At 39.2% G+C, this 17,284-nt stretch overlaps 1 protein-coding gene across 1 annotated transcript in view; it reads right to left on the minus strand.

Annotated features, from left to right (window-relative positions):
• Positions 1-2,451: 2,451 nt before the first annotated feature.
• immp2l (inner mitochondrial membrane peptidase subunit 2) overlaps positions 2,452-17,284 on the minus strand; it is a 176,100-nt gene continuing 161,267 nt past the window's right edge. The window contains exons 4-6 of the mRNA XM_063000062.1: positions 15,883-15,948; positions 9,200-9,302; positions 2,452-2,703 (exon numbers count right to left, since the gene is read on the minus strand). Coding sequence (XP_062856132.1) covers positions 2,563-2,703; positions 9,200-9,302; positions 15,883-15,948 — 310 coding nt within the window. The 3' untranslated portion in view covers positions 2,452-2,562. The remainder of the gene's footprint in view (positions 2,704-9,199; positions 9,303-15,882; positions 15,949-17,284) is intronic.

A 17,284-nucleotide genomic window follows, 5' to 3' on the forward strand; every position in this document is an offset into this window, starting at 1 on the left:
GGAACTCTTAGATTTTTTTTTTAAAATAAGGACCCCTCTTCAACAGGCAACACACGAAACCCCAACAAACCACAGTCCCTCGAGCAGGTAAAACAAAATTAGAGCCTGTTTTAATGTTCACAGGAGAAAGAAAATGAAGCTTTCAAAGAAAATAACACTATGCCTACTGGGAAAGGAGGAGACTCAATGATGTTTTGGTGTTGCTTTGCTGCCTTAGACACTGGGTGTGTTAAATCTGTGCAGGACACAATAGAATTAGAAGACCATTAGGACCATTATTTTACAGCAAACCATACAGCCCAGTGTCAAAAAAACCAAGACAAATTGAATAGGCAGGTATGAAGGATTACATTTAATAAGATTTGTATTTGTTTAAATGTAAATAAGATAAAATAAAACAGAACTGCTTAATTAAAATATTACAAAACAAAAATATTGTAATAATATACAAACAAATACAAACAAATACAAATTCTCCCAATCTAATCTTTTCTAATTCCACACTGCAATCCCTCTCTTGCTTGCAACACTGCCACACTGACTAAGAGGAGCTACAGACTAGCACATGCTCCCTTTGACATGCATGCAATCAATTCACTGGCTGCTTCTTTTTACATGTCAGCGGTGGATTCCTACAGTGTCACTCTATGCCCTCCATAAATCACTCCACCACTTATTGGGGTGCATTGACAAGTTGCATTTTTGCAGTGGCAAAGAGGAGAACCGTCTGTTAGGCACCCAGCCAGGTTGATAGCACTGCTAAGATTCAAACCATTGCATTAGCTATTGTATTAGACCCCTCTTCATCATATTCCAATGCTCCCTATTAAAATACAGGTATCCAGTCTGGTATTCACTCTTATTTTATTGTATTTGGTACTGTTTTGTAATCTGGCACCCACTCTAAACTAAATAGACAGTATTGACACAGGGTACAATACAAAGCATTCTGGGCCCTGTCATGCACTAGATGCCAGCAGAATAGTTTTGTTCTCCTGTGTCTTTTCGGCTGAAGGATGTCAGTGCCGATTTATGTTTTTCAGCCACTGAACTAATAACAGGTCAGCATGAAGATGTGTATTGACCTGCAGCCATTCATATTAAAGCCTATTGAGTTTAGGGACACAGTGATTGAGCTCCCTAAAGAGCCGGGCTTTAGCACAAGCTAAATTCATAGCCGGGCCTTTTAAGGGCAAATCTGTCATAGCTGAACAAATCAATAGCAAACATGACTGCTGCCTCTATTTCACAATTCAGGAAAACTCTGTCTGACAAACTTAAATACCTGGCACGCTCAGTAATACCTAGACGACCTCAGGTTGACCGGCAAAACCACTGTGATAAATTACTAATGCTTTAATGATAAGATGGTATAAAAGCCGTTCAGGTGGTGCAGTGGTAAAACACACTAGCACACCAGCTGGGATTCTAAACGATGTGTTCCAAATTCTCAGCTCTACCATCTGGCTGGGCTGGGCGGCTACATGAACAACGATTGGCTTGTTGTTGATACAGGGTTGGAAAGCCGGAGTTGAGGAATAATGTGAACAGGGTGTGGCTCTCCAAACACAAAGCTGATCCACATATGAACTTGCCTCATGCTGATGAAAAGTACAGTCTGTACTGCACACGTGTCGGAGGGGGCGTGTGTCAGTTGCGATGCTCCTCAGTTAGAAGTGGAGGGTTGTATCGGTACAGAGGAAGAGTAATGCAATCAGAGTAATTGGATACGACTAGATTAGGGAGAAAACTGGGGGGGAATTGCAAAAAAAAAAAGATATATAAGAAAAAAAATGTATAAAACAATGGATTTAGTTAGCAAAATTCATCATTAACTGATCAAGCTAATTGACTAGGGACCATTTGCTTAAAAATCCAATTCACGCTGCTCAGGTGGCGCAGCGGTACACTAGCGCACCAGAGTTGGGGTTTCGAATACATCGTATCGAATCTCAGCTCTGCCTTCTGACTGGGCTGGGCGGCTGCATGAACAACGATTGGCTGTTCAGGGTTAGAGGGTAAAAAAGTCAGACCATAGGTCCTCATAACTGGTGCAACTGCGGCCCCTGCTGGCTGACTGATGGCGCCTGCACAGGGCTGAGGAATAATGCTGATGGGGGTGTGGCCCTCCGTACACAGTGCCCGTCAGTGTATGAACTCGACTCGTGCAGGTGAAAAATGCAGTCTGTACTGACTGTATGTGCCGAAGGGGGCGTATGTCAGTTGAGAGGCGTCCTCAGTCAGCGGTGAAGGGTCGAATCAGTATAGAGGACACAATCAGGGTAATTGGACACGACCAGATTAGGGGAGAAAATTGGGGGAAAAAAAGAAAAAAAAAATCCAATTCACTAAATGTAAGTTCTACCAGTAATCAGAACTCCATTATTATACTGCAAATAGAGCAGGAATTTATAAAAATGCAGACATTTTATTTACAAAAACACCCAGAAATCAAATTTTTTGGACTATTCAATAACCACGACTTCATTTTCAATGAACACATAATCCAGTCTATATCATGGTCCTGCATATAAACATTCTGATTGTGTATGAAATAAAAAATCATTTTTCTTCATCTTCTGATGAGCCTCCCCAGTTGAGAAGAGGTTCGCGGTTGGGAGGAACAGATGGTTTGATCCTCTGCCACCGGTTCGGTGGCCAGATGATGTGAGAAGCTCTGCCATGCAGGAGCCCAAGAGAGACCTGTAAAAAACAGTAATGTTAACTGAGCGTACGAAAAAATAAGCAAATTTTAACAAGATAAACAAAACCACTGATCATTCTATAAAAATCTGTTTTACTGTTCAATAGCTGTCTCGTTTTGGATGACTGGTTCAGTTCCCATGCATTAAATGACCAAATATTTTAACACCCTTTGTAATTATTAAATTCGAAAGTAAATTATAACCCTCCAACTTTGGCAACAGTTTAAGGAAGGCCCTTTCCTCTTCCAGCATGACTCTTCCGACTAGACAAAGGCGCAGAGCTTAGGGGTTCTAGGTCATAGAAATTTGTGCTGATCAGGGATGTTGTCTTGCTGTCATTCTGTCTCTCTTGTCCGATCACTCAGGTTTGTTGACAGTGAGGGAGGTGGGTGCTGATGTCCTGTGAAAGCCCTCATGACTTGTGTTACCTGCTCGCTCTCCGTTTTAGTTATGCTGTAATAATTAGAAGTGTCAAATCTCATGCTACTCTCGATTGAGGTTTTTGGTCTGTCGGTCTGGATGCTATAAAGTTGCTTTTAGACAATATCTATTGTAAAAACTGCTATATAAATACATTTGACTTGAATTGTTCCTACTGTGCACTTTTGGAATGAACTGGAACGATGATTGTGAGACATGCCTTCTAGTCCAACACTGTCCAACTGTTTAATCTAACACATCATCATTATTTTCATATTTGACCACTGCTTTATGTTGCCCAGGGTCGTGGTGGGTCTAGTTTCCTCAGAATCACTGGGCACAAGGAAGTAGCACACCCCAGACAGAACGTCAATCCATTGCGGGTCCTGGGCCAGCGGCCTCATTACCAATCATGTATTTATGCCCAACATGCTGACAGCACAGACAGGGATTCGAACCCTGGCTCTCAGAATTAGTGGGCAAGTGCAATTTCCACCTAAATGTCCGAACTTAAACCATGAAGGTTTTTTAGTCAAAATAAGTGAAATTGTTAAAATTCCAGGACTGTCATGACATAAATGTTCCATACAGGTAAAGGTAAACTTTTAAATAGAACTGCAGGTTATTATTTTGGTTTATTTTTATTATTATTATGATAGATAGATAGATAGATAGATAGATAGATAGATAGATAGATAGATAGATAGATAGATAGATAGATAGATAGATAGATAGATAGATAGATAGATAGATAGATAGATAGATTTTTGAGCTTTGAGGATCAATTAGACCTAATTCTATATAAAGTAATTTATTTCCGCAAGCGGGAATAGAGGTTTTGGGTCACACAGAAAGCCAGACAAAGCTTTAGAGCTTACCGCCCACACAACAGTTCCATTTGGAGGCTTTCTGTAAATACCTGGCCTGGCTGGAAAGGATCAGCTGAACTGACGGCTAAAGGATGCTGGGGTCTCTCCACTAAGCTTTGGATTTGGTGAGCAGCCGCAGTGCTACGGTTTGGTATTGTGGCTAAACCCGAAGCACAGACCTCTCAAACACTCAGATAATTCATATTAGGCCGTGACTAAGTTTTGTATTAAAGTAAAAATGAGGTATATGAGTGTCCTAACAGAATATCACGTGAACCATTTGTCCAAAAGGAAGCACAGTTCAGTGATCAGTTTGCCATCTAAGCTTTTTTTGGGTAAAGAGATTTCACGGCAAAAATCTTCTAGAAGAAACCAGTAAAATCCAAACAAACTCAGTTCCTGTCAAAGCTATGCTTTAAAAATACAATCAGACATGCTGTCCAGGCTGGACATCTCCTAACCTGTTATTTAATTATTGTTTTGATCATTTTTATAAAAAAACGTATGATCATTGTAGCAAGTTATACCCAATAAACGTTTTAATCCACACTGTTTCATTTTATGTGCCATCCAGTTGTGCTTGTTTTATGCACTGTATATTTAATGTGTCCACAAAAAGTGTAAACTCTATATAAAGGCAACATGTATGTTTTTACCAATTAATAAAAATCACATTTGGATTGGAAGTTTTTTATCTGGATGAATTAGAATATTTAAAAAACTAAAACTGCCTGGACAAAAAAAAACATCATAAATTCTCATTAAATATTCATAAACTTTACTAAAGCAAAAAAAAAAATACAAATAAATTAATTAATAACTATTTATTTACTATTTACTATTAATTAATTAATTTATTTTATTTATTTTAATATGTAATTAAATATTATTATTAATTTATTATTAATAACAATTAATAATTAATTAATAATAACAATAATTTCCCTCGGGATAAAGAAAGTATCTATCTACACTGTTCAGCCATAACATTAAAACCACCTCCTTGTTCCAACACTCACTGTCCATTTTATTAGCTCCACTTACCATAAAGAAGCACTTTGTAGTTCTACAATTACTGACTGTAGTCCATCTGTTTCTCTACATACCTTTTTATCCTGCTTTCACCCTGTTCTTCAATGGTCAGGACCCCCACAGGACCACCACAGAGTAGGTATTATTTGGGTGGTGGAACATTCTCAGCACTGCAGTGACACTGACATGGTGGTGGTGTGTTAGTGTGTGTTGTGCTGGTATAAGTGGATCAGACACAGCAGTGCTGCTGGAGTTTTTAAATACTGTGTCCACTCACTGTCCACTCTATTAGACACTCCTACCTAGTTGATCCACCTTGTAGATGTAAAGTCAGAGACGATCGCTCATCTATTGCTGCTGTTTGAGTTGGTCATCTTCTAGACCTTCATCAGTGGTCACAGGACGCTGCCCACGGGGCGCTGTTGGCTGGATTTTTTTGGTTGGTCGACTGTTCTTAGTCCAGCAGTGACAGTGAGGTGTTTAAAAACTCCATCAGCACTGTTATGTCTTATCCAGTCATACCAGCACAACACACACTAACACACCACCAACATATCAGTGTTACTGCAGTGCTGAGAATGATCCACCACCCAAATAATACCTACTTTGTGGTGGTCCTGGGAGAGTCCTGACCATTGAAGAACAGCCTGAAAGGGGGCTAACAAAGCATGCAGAGAAACAGATGGACTACAGTCAGTAATTGTAGAACTACAAAGTGCTTCTATATGGTAAGTGGAGCCGATAAAATGGACAATGTGTGTAAAAACAAGGAGGTGGTTTTAATGTTATGGCTGATCAGTGTATCTATCTAAAACAAACTTTTGTATTTTTTTAATCAAGTATGCTGCCAGGATGCTATCAGCCAGTCAGGCGTCTACATACAGACATGACTCGATATGTGTGCATAGAGGGGGATCAGGGTGGGGGTGGCCGAGACCTTGCAATGTATTGCCTTCCTGTCTGGGGTGTGTTACTGCATTGCGCCCAGTAAATCCAGGGAAGACTTCCTACTAAGACCCTGACCAGGATAAAGCAGTGGTAAAACATGAAAAGAAATTAAATGAAAAATCAAGTATCCAAAGATATCTACATATGCTAATATATACAACCACAGCTAGAAGTAATACCTCCCACCTTCAATTCAAGGCACAGCAGATTGCTTTCATTTGTATGTACTGTTGATGCGATGTGGGCACAACGCATGCAACACAACCAGAGTGAATTCTGGGTAAGTCATGCATTTATTTAAAAAACATATATAATTTGCTAGACAGCCTGTGTTTTCCACCAGGGGAATTAAAAAAGAACGAAATATTATAGTCTGGTTAAAGCTGCATTGTCAGGTAAACACACTGTCAACATAAAACACAACAACGCACCACCACAACCATATAAAACAAAGATAGATGGGAAAAAAATGAAGACTGTTTACTCAAATATTACATACGTTTTAAAATTGCAGCCAACTGGCCGTTTAACAAATAACACAAGCCTTCTGGAGTACGACAAAACATAAACATATCAAAAATAAAAGAAACTATTTTCAGAAACTATTGTTTCAATCTTTCAAGGTTTAGAAGTGAACAGTCACAGTAGCGTTTAAAAAAACCTGATAAAGAAAATGCTGTGTAATGCCAGGACTTTTCATAAAGCCAGCAGCTTACTAAACATCCCACCCACCCAGGTCACAGACTGTTTGTTCCCCTGCCTTCAGGACAGAGATAGAACAATAAAAACTCGGACTAGCAGAGTGAGGAACAGCTTCTTCCCCAGAGCTTCCTCCATCACCCCCTCTGGACACCCCCACCCCAGCCCCTAAGAACTCACACAATTACAAATTTTGCACCTCATTTTTGCTGCTATTTGCACCTCATATCTGCTTCTGTTATTGACTGACTGCTGCAGTTATTTACTGCATGTTTTGACTCTGTCTGTGTTGTCATGTGTTTTCTTTTTATATGATTCATGTTGAGAAGTAACATACAGTATTTTGTATGCACAGTAAATTATGTAAAGCCATTCTGCTCATTCAGTTTAGATAAGCAGCAATTTTGTGAGATTTTAGACCTCTTCTGTTTAAAACCTTTGTACTTTCGTTTGATGCTTTCTCTCACCCAGCTCTCTCGCTGAACCCACCTTCAATTACACCCTTTTTAAAAAGCACAGTGTAATATAAAAGGCAGCGATTTACTTTCATTCTGAAAAAAAAAATGTCTCTGCTCACCCTACAGACCCCATCTCACCCCGTAATGCATCAAGTCAAGGTGAACCTGCAGCCCACAGTAAAACCGCAAAAACAAACTGCCTGATTCATCCAGCAGGAATATTTCTCTAGTGATAAACGACCTGACAGCGCTTTGGCAAGTACATCATACACACCGCTGTACGTTCCGGTTTGTTTGCAGAAAAGCACAGCAAGCACTCTGAGAAAAAGATGTGCAACAGTAATAAAAGAGACGCTTATTCGTTTGCTTTTAGACAGAACTATCATTTAAAAATAAGCCAAAGGACAAATTCAGCACTGACGTCTCCTCACTCACATCATCGTGCTATGGCTCTAAAAGCTTGGAAATTAGACACAAATGTAAGTGTCTGCAAAAACGTTTGGCACAAAATGTTACAGCTTCATAAGAAAAATATTTCTACAGATACTAAAACTGCACAGCAAAGTTTAAGCAAATAGGAATAAAAAAGAGCAAACCCCCCCCCCCCAAAAAAAAAAACCCCATCACTGTTGTACTCAATAATGCATCTGAGGGTTCGTCTCTTTGTAGCCGTAATATACTGTACAGAACAAATGAGGTGACCTAGCATGGCCGTGCTATAAACAATACCCCGAAGGATGCAGAAAACCTATTGGTCTCTACGTTTTATGCACTTTCTTTCTTATTTACTTATTTATTTATTTTTTTGGGGAAAAAGGTTAAATCAAAGGTCTTGAAAACTTCAGAGGAATGAAATACTTCCAGCCCCTTCTGAAGCATGTAGAGAAATCAAAGTCTGCAAACTCTCCAGAAAAACTAAATGGTCTTGGAAATTTCTGGAAAAAGCCAGGAGTTCTTGAAACTTTTTCACATCTCTGCAGTCTTAAGGTAAAATAAATGGTGTGAGGTGATTTACAATAGCCAGGCTACAAATTATGTCCTGGGAAAACAGGACCTCCAGTTACCTGTAAAAAGTTATGTAGTTGATATTGGAGATTTGAAGTTTATTTTCTATCAAAATTTTGTAATTGTTACTTTTGCGTACAAGGAAACTATATTAATTAATTTCCATTGTTTTACATTTACATTTTTGCCATTTAGCAGATGCTTTTATCCAAAGAGACAGTATACAATCTAATCAATTGAGGGTTAAGGGCCTTGCACAAGGGCCCGGCAGTGGCCCAACAATTGCTTACTAGTCCAGTACTTTAACCGCTAGGCTACAACTGCCTAAGCTACTGTTTTTCCAAAGCAATTCTGTAACAAAGGTTATGTAGCAAATGGGGGCACAGTGAATCATTTGTTAAGTCTTGGAGTGTATTTGTTTCAATTCTTATCATTTGTTAAGTTCATTTATTGACGTTAATTTATTGTTAAGACCATCAAATTGGGACTGGCCCATTACACAAAAGAAACAATACCCAGAGGATGCAGAAAATCCATTGTTCTCTATATTGCACCTTCTCGTTTTTAGGGGAAAAAAGGTATTTGAACTTTTTAAATCAAGGGTCTTGAAAGCTAGTACCCAGGTGGCGCAGCGGGATATTCTGCTAGCACACCAGCACAGAGTTTCTAAACTCCTCGGTTAGAAACTCGGTGTTGCCACCGGTCGGCTGGGCGTCATCGGGCGGGCATAATTGGCAGTGCCTGCAGCAGATACTAATTGGCCACCGTATCTGCAGGGTGGGGGCCGGACTATGTGTGGGTGGGTGGTTCTTCATACGCTGTGTAAGGACCCTGACTGGCAGAAGAGACACCTGTGCAGAATCTCGTAGGAATTAAAAGGGTCTCCAAAAAATCAACTTGTGCCAAAACTCTGTTAGAAATCAAAAGGTAAATATGCAGAAGAATCATAAATAAAAATATAAGACAAGCAGAGTGTATTCCAGGTCCAGAAAGATTAACACCCCTGGTATTAATAATCCATGTATATATGAATGTGTATATGAGAAAGAAATAAAAGACTTACTGGGCCAAAAGTATTGCTGTCAAAGCTATTACCATGATGATCACCCTCGATCCACAAGTGTCCATCTGGAACCCTCAGGTAACGGTTCTTATATCCCAAAGTCCTAATAAAAAAATTAAAACAAGCTGAAATGATATTTACCTCCTGTATACCTGTAGAAGAAATGCACTATAACTCATCACCTCAAAACTTTTGTTTACAATTATGAGAAAACTAAGCATGCCTTTGTGACACCCGACTCTTGTTAAAGGTCTGATGTATTATGCAAAATAAAAAGCAATATCCTGCTCGCCATGAGCTTTCATTGTGGACCTAAATTCGAGACCGGCATACAGAGGACAATATTTGTTTTTCCAGATGAGATGAGTGTGAGATGTGCTGATAGCTCATATCTGGAGTGGTTCTCTGGGACAGCTCGGGTCTAATTGGATGGGGGCCAGGAGGCCTCCAATACGAGCAGCGGAAGGAGGACAGACTGTCATCCCATGCTACATTAAACACACATCTGCAATTACTACTGAGTTTACAGTAAGTAGGGATATGGCTTATGAAGCCGGTGAGGCACTATTGAAATTATTATGCACATCTCGACACCCATTCTGTCCATACCAGGGTTTTCCCTGTTATTGTAATTATCAGCCGGGCCCAGCTGTTTTTTCCCCCTCATCTGCACAAATCTAATGTTGTATTTGGTGTAAAAACTTGGTGAGTTATGGGTGTACCCCTCCTAATTACTGAGTTCAGGTAAACAGGCGTGTAAAATAAATGTATAAAATTATAAGCTTCCAAAAGAGCCCTGACTGAACCCCACTGAACACCTCGGGGATGAACTGAACGATCAATTGTGAGCCAGGCACAAATAATCTTTTGACTGAATAGGCCCAGAATCCCATAGTCACTCAAATCCTGTGGAAATATTTCCCAAAACAGTAGAGGCTGTTACAGCTGCAAGGATGGGAGGCACTAATGCTGATCTGCATTGATCACAGAGAGCACAATCACCTTCCCCACTTACCATGCTACAAGAACCCTAAAGAACAGGATTCCTTTATTTCCTTGTAAACAACAACAAAAACAAGTGAAGGGTTTTTGGGCCATTAGACACAATGTTAAAGCTTTTGTCTAACGTAAAGCCTAACAGTCAATAACCTGTTTCACTGAGAAAGCACTACTGTCTAATTAATGCTCAATATGTAAATCAATGTAGTGTGGAATTTAGAAATATACTGTCATTAAAGTCAAAATAAGCTTACACAGAAATGTACAGACAAGCTGCTTACAAGGTAAATAGAAACAGAAAATCATCAGTGTTAACATACTGCTTTTTTGACAGATTATTTTTCATTTGATTATTCAACAAAAAGCATATAATTTAAAAACTACAGTAAACTATTTAGTAAAACTAATTAAACCTAAACTTAAATGTATGTAGGAATGTACAGGATGTCTGGACCTACCTGCTAGTAGGTTTTAGGGGTTTATTTCAGGGTTGAGAATCCAAAATTTCGTTTTTTAAATACAAATTAAACCTTAGGCAACATTTCTAACCACCCTAAGGTGCCCGTTTGGTGTTGTGGTCTAATGCGCTAGCCCACCATCACTGAAATTAGAGCTTTCAAGTTGTCAGACATCTACCAGGCACTAGTAGCCGTGCAGAAAGAGGGAGGTCAACAGTTTTCCTCAATGATGGTGGCACAATGGGAAGCACTGTCACCTCACAGCGAGAAAATCCTGGTTTCAGTCCTGGTCCTTTCTGTGTGGATTTCATGTTCTCCTTGTGTCTGTGTGGGTTTCCTTAATGAGCGCTGGTTTCTTCCCATAGTTCAAATACATGTGAGTTAGGTCAATTGGAGATACAAAATTGCCCGTGATGATGTTTTACTTGAGCGGATGAATCATGTGTATCCTGGAACTACCAGTCCTGTCATGAATTGTACTATAAAACATGACCTTAAAAACAAATAAATAAATATGTGACCATGAAAATATAGTGTAAAAAATTGACATTTTTGCTTCTGAATTTTTTTGAACTTGGAGTCGTTTACTACACCAGTGAAATATAACTGAAGTACAAATTAAAAGACTTACAAAAGCTAATTAACTTTTATAATGACTGTATTTTGTAAGTAACTTACCTATTTTTACTCCTTGATATAAAATATGTTAATGAATTACATAATTCAGAAAGCCCTGAAAAACTATTTCTTAAACATTAAGCAATCACCCAAGCAGGTAAAGAGTGTGTTTGAGTGTTTGGCTAAATAATTCCTGATAAAGAACACGTCTACCATCATGTCATGACCTAAAGAATGATCTAATCATAAAACCAAGCAATGATTTTATTTCATTTTCATGTTTTACCACGGCTTTATCCTGGTCAGGGGTCGGTGGGTCCGGCTTCCCTGGAATCACTTGGCAAAATGCAGGAACAGACCCCGGACAGAACGACAATCCATCGTGGGGCCTTGGCCAGACCCGAGCTCAGACATAGGCGATAATTTTATAAATATAAATACCCGAATGGCCGATAGCACCACTGGGGAGTCGAAGCCTGGATGGGCTAGTGGGTTAGCGCAATTTGAGCAGCTTAAAGCAATGATGATGGGTTTAAAGTGGCTAATGCTTGTTTGTTTATTAGGATTTTAACATCATGTTTTACACTTTGGTTACATTCATGACAGGAACGGTAGTTACTCATTACACAAGGTTCATCAGTTTACAAGGTTATATCGAACAGTCATGGACAATTTTGTATCTCCAATTCACCTCACTTGCATGTCTTAGGACTGTGGGAGGAAATCGGAGCACCCGGAGGAAACCCACGCGGACACGGGGAGAACATGCAAACTCCAAACAGAAAGGACCGGACTGTCCCACCTGGGGATCGAACCCAGGACCTTCTTGCTGTGAGGCGACAGTGATACCCTTATAGCCACCGTGCCGCCCAAGTGGCTAATGTAGGTAATAATTCCCAGCAGAGTGTCCTGATCTGGTTTAAAGCACGATAACCAGCCAGAGTTTTTAAATAATATAAAATGAAATGATGAGAAAAGTCATCGTTATAATCACTGACCAAGGGTTTCTGGTATTAAGTTAGCTGACTGACTGCAAGTGTAACAACAAAATTGTGCATAGATTTTTACACTTGCACATACAGTACATCCTGCACAATAATAAGACTTCTAGATGGTTTCCATAAACAGGCGTGAAGCACACCCACAAATCTTTCAGATTAGGGATGAGAAAGAAAAGCACTGGGATGTTTGATCTGTACTAATCAGGAATACTGATTCTAACCTGCAGTAGGGAGCAGTTGATGTGTTGCTTGGCAACGCTCTTTTTAACTAATGGAATCATAACCATCATATTTTCACTGGCGGAGCTGAAAGATAAATACAGCCGAGCTGCTATCCAGCATCACAGCGCTCGTTTTGATGTGATATTGCTCCCTCGCATGTGATTGCTTGGTGATTTACAAGGTTCCACAAAACAAATTCAGTATCATACAGATGGGCTGCTTCTGAATTCACATACTCTAATTGGTTTGATAAAATGGAAATAAATGATGTCCTTAGATTTTCATTCACACTTTACATTAAAGGCCTCAATTTTCGCAATACTGAGTCACAGCTGTTCTACTCAGGTGTAAAGAAAATATAGTTACATAAATACAACCAGCACTTATATAAGGCCTAAATACATACACACTTGCACACATACACACACACAAATTCCCATCTTAACACAAATTAAGAATCAGAGAATTCCCCCTGACACATGCCCAATGCCTCTTTAATTTCTATCCAGTTCAGGTTTGTACTCGATTCTCTGTACATAAATCTTGGATCAAAGACTGCTGGATTTAAAATACATAAAGCAAGAGACTGTGCAGATCATGGGCTGTGAGTTTAAAAAATGAGGTCTTGCACCTGGTTTGCTCACTAATTCATAAATAATATAAAAATTCATCATGATCATAATCATAGATTCAGTTTTCTAGTGAATATTAAGTTGGCTAGCAGGCACAATTGGCAGTGCCTGCAGCAGACAGAATTGGCCACTAGTCTGCTGTGTGAGAAAAGACCAGACTAATAAGGGGGTGGGGTCTTCAACGCTGTGTAGGGCCCCTGGTTATTACCCTGAGGGGCCTGTACAGAAGTGAAGGAACACGAAGATCAGTGCAAGACTGGCCACATGTGCAAATCCACCAAGGTATGGGCGAATAAGAAGGGGTCGAGGACTGTACATGCATTAGAGGGAGCGTGTGTCAGGCAAATATACCCTCCTCGGATGCAATCAGGGTCCCCAGCACGGAGAGACTAATATGCTGATTAGGGAGAAAAAGGTAGACAATGCGTAAATAAAATAGCAAAAATATTTTATTTTATTTTATATGATGCTGGCTGACTGACAGCTCAATTTAAAATACATGAGGCATGAATGAAAAGGCACCAAGTATTTTTTATTAATAAAAATAGCCTGCTTTGTTATGCATAACAGTTAACAGCAAAAGTCCAGATACTGTTTCTGGAATTTAGGATTTTAATGTTAATTTTGGTTACATTTATTACAGGACAGGTCATTTTAGGTCACACATGATTCATTAGTTCAAGTTCAATGTCAAACACCATCATGGCCAATTTTGTATCTGCAGTTCACCTCACTTACACGTTTTTGGACTGTGGGAGGAAACCAGAGCTCCTCGAGGAAACGGACACAGAAAGGACCCAGACTGCTCCACTTGGGAATCAAACCCAAAACTTTCTTACTGTGAGGTGACTGTTACCCACCGAGTCACCAGTACCTCGTAACAGAAATAAAGATCAATGGTATAATAATTACCCCTGCATTGTAAACATTATGACCCCATTTCATGTAAAAATTATGATGGACTTTTAAAAAACACTGAAATTCCTTTTTAAATAGACACTAAAGTGTCATCAGTTAAGGGTTATTGCCATTTTGGAACTTTCTGTGCAATTATGCCCTAAAATAAAGTGTTATGTAAGTTTCTGAAGATAATGTTGTGAAAAAGGTGCACATATGGAACCTTTAGTAAATGACACTGTTGTCAATTGTTAGGATCTGAGGAGTCATTAAAACACGCCTCTCTGCCATTGTGAGGGGAAAAACGAGCGTCTATTTCTGCCAAACTCCCCCTCATATCTGAAAACCATCCAGAAGGTAATCAGTTTCACTGAGCCATCAGAACTGCCATTTCAGTTGTAGATCTAAAGATCACCTTGGGATGTGACACTGATGAGCATGGGTGATTAAACGAGTGCTGTGAGCCCTAATGTGCATTCAGAGCCCGGGCCATTTAGCTCTGGGTTATTGAACATGATCACGGATTTTATGTGCTTTTCGCTCTAAATACTTAATACAGGAAATTCAATACTCATTCAATACTGCACATTAAGTTTACAAATGGAGACTTATTTATGCTTCTAAATTTTTAATCCATTTTTTCCTCCCAATCTAGTCGTGTCCAATTCCATGACTGTAACTTCCTCCACAGAGGAGATCCGCCGACTATCATGCACAATTCGTTGAATGCTACTTCTTTTCACCTGCCAGTAATGGGGGCTCACAGATAGCAGTATTGCGTATGGACAGAGTATACACATTGCTATCCATGAATCAACCATCCCTCATGCAGGCGCCTTAAACAGCCAGCAGAGACACAGTTGCACCGTCTCAGCAGTGGTGGGTTAGTGCATTAAACCGCTTTGCCACCTAAGCTCCTTTTTTTAATACATTTTAAGTAAAGAATTCTTATTTTGGACTCATTATGAGAAGAACCAAGCATTTTGCCAATTTTGAAGCATGAAGACTCAAACATGAGATGTTCTGGAGAACGTACTATTCATATGGTTGCCATGAGTCGGAATCAACTAATAATTTATTTATATATTATATGAAATAGTTGCATTTTATGTCCTTTAATGTTACTGCCTGGTGTCACTTTTATGAGGTGTTTACTTTGGCTTGGTTTTTCTCAAGTTTAATTCCTTACATGATCTAGATTTATGTTATGTGTATTTGCAGTGATTTCTGCCGTTGAAGGTTTAAGGTAAATAAAACTTTCATTTAAATGCAACATGGCATACAGTTTGACCTTTCCCAACATGTTTGTTTGTTAGCTGTCCCTGTGAGACAGTGATAACCTAGTGGGTAGAGCTATCAGTCGGAAGATTGTGGGTTCAAATCCAGGCTCTGCTATGCAGCCACTGTTTGGCTCTTGAGCAAGGCCCTTAACCCGGTCTGCTTCAGGGGTGCTGTACAATGGCTGACCCTGCGCTCTGACCCCAGCTTCCAAACAAGCTGGTATATGCAAAAAAAGAATTTCATTGTACTTTACACGTGTAGATGTATATATGACAAATAAAGTCATTTTTCTGAAGTTCTCCTTCTGCCAAAGCTGCCTTGGACTAGTAGCAACAAAAGCCCAACTGTAAATCAACAAGCCACACAGGCTTTAAAACTAGAACTGTTTATCCGTGCTTCAGAGGATACGTTTCCACAGATAATAATCAAAGACCTATTTGACTTCGAGACAGTCCCTGTTTAAGACGTTCAAACATACTTGCACAAAAGAACATCTTATTAAATACCAAAACCAGTCTGATAAAAGAGCATTTACATCAAAATAACAATTATTTTACTAAAATAAGTAAACTTACTTGATGAAGTCTCCCTCAAGAGCGATGACCCGCTTAATGATCTTCTGTTTTGGGTTCTTGGGAGTCCTACAAAAAAATGAGACTACAAATTATAAACTGTCATGTTAAAAAAATTATAAAACAAAAGATAAATAACTGAATTAATTTTGTTACAAATACATTTACTGGCCACTTTATTAGGTACACCAATTATTGCCCATTTCTTGAGCTACACCTACCATATATATTTGGTAGATGAAGCTCATAAAATAGACAATAAAGCCTGATATAGTGGCCAATGAGTGTAGATTGAACAAAAAAGACAAGGACAAGGTGTAAGAACAGGCACAGGTACTAATTTCAAAGATCATTATTTTTTATTTCTTTTAGGGTTTTTGACCTTTGATGTCTTTGATTATTTAAAATTATTCTTGCATTCTAATTACTGGCTATTTTTGATAAATAGTTAGTAATTGTGATTAAAGCTGGACTTCTCTGTATACAAATACTTCTCTATATACAAAGTTTTATTGCATTAATAACAGCACTCAGAACAGCACTTTCTTGCCAAGAAAAAGTGGATGAAGCCCCAAACTGTAACCTCATGCAATCCAAGAACTAACTAAATACAGGTCTGCCAAATATTAGAAGCTGGTGGAACATGTGTGACACTATCTAGAGTCAAGTGGGCCTTGTAATGCTATAGACTCAGAGGCTTTAAATTCCTTGCATGTGTAAATAAACTACTGAATTAACTGTAAATTTGGATTTAAATGTACAGGTCAGGGATGCAGCAGTTGCTTGCAAGGCTTCGGCCAACTTCCAACCTCCCTGCTTCAACCCCCCATCTACACACCAACACACACACACACACACACACACCAAAACCCAAAACCCAACCACCCCACCCCACCCAAAGTCCAGATCTCCAAGCTAGCATAATAGGTCGCTGCCTCACCTGAGCTATTAATAAAATAGTTCTTGGTTCTCTTACTTTCCATTTTGCTTGCAGCTTTTATTTTTATCATTAAATTTAAAACAAGCTAAAGACGTATTTTAAGAACTCTACTGTAACATGAAGCATTTTGTCAGCAGAAGTCATTAAAAGCCAGTGCTATTTTAGTGTAATTGTTTTAAACCTAGAAAAAGGTTCAGACAGTATGTTCTTCATTCTCACTGCACCCAGTTCTGCTGAAACCACTGCTGATCTGATCATAGATTTTCTTTTGACATCTCCAGTACAATGATCCACTGGCACCAGTTCAGAATCTATATAAGGCTAAGAGTTCAGAAAGCTCCAGCATTTGCCCCTCCATCACCACCTGCCTCTCCTCCTCCTCCTCCTCCTCCTCTGCAGCATCAGACGCATAACCGTCAGGGTGATTTGTGTCGTTCATTTATTTTACAAGCCTCGAAATGTGTG

The sequence above is a fragment of the Trichomycterus rosablanca genome, chromosome 8 (assembly GCF_030014385.1).
Source record: "Trichomycterus rosablanca isolate fTriRos1 chromosome 8, fTriRos1.hap1, whole genome shotgun sequence".
Taxonomy (NCBI): Eukaryota; Metazoa; Chordata; class Actinopteri; order Siluriformes; family Trichomycteridae; genus Trichomycterus; species Trichomycterus rosablanca.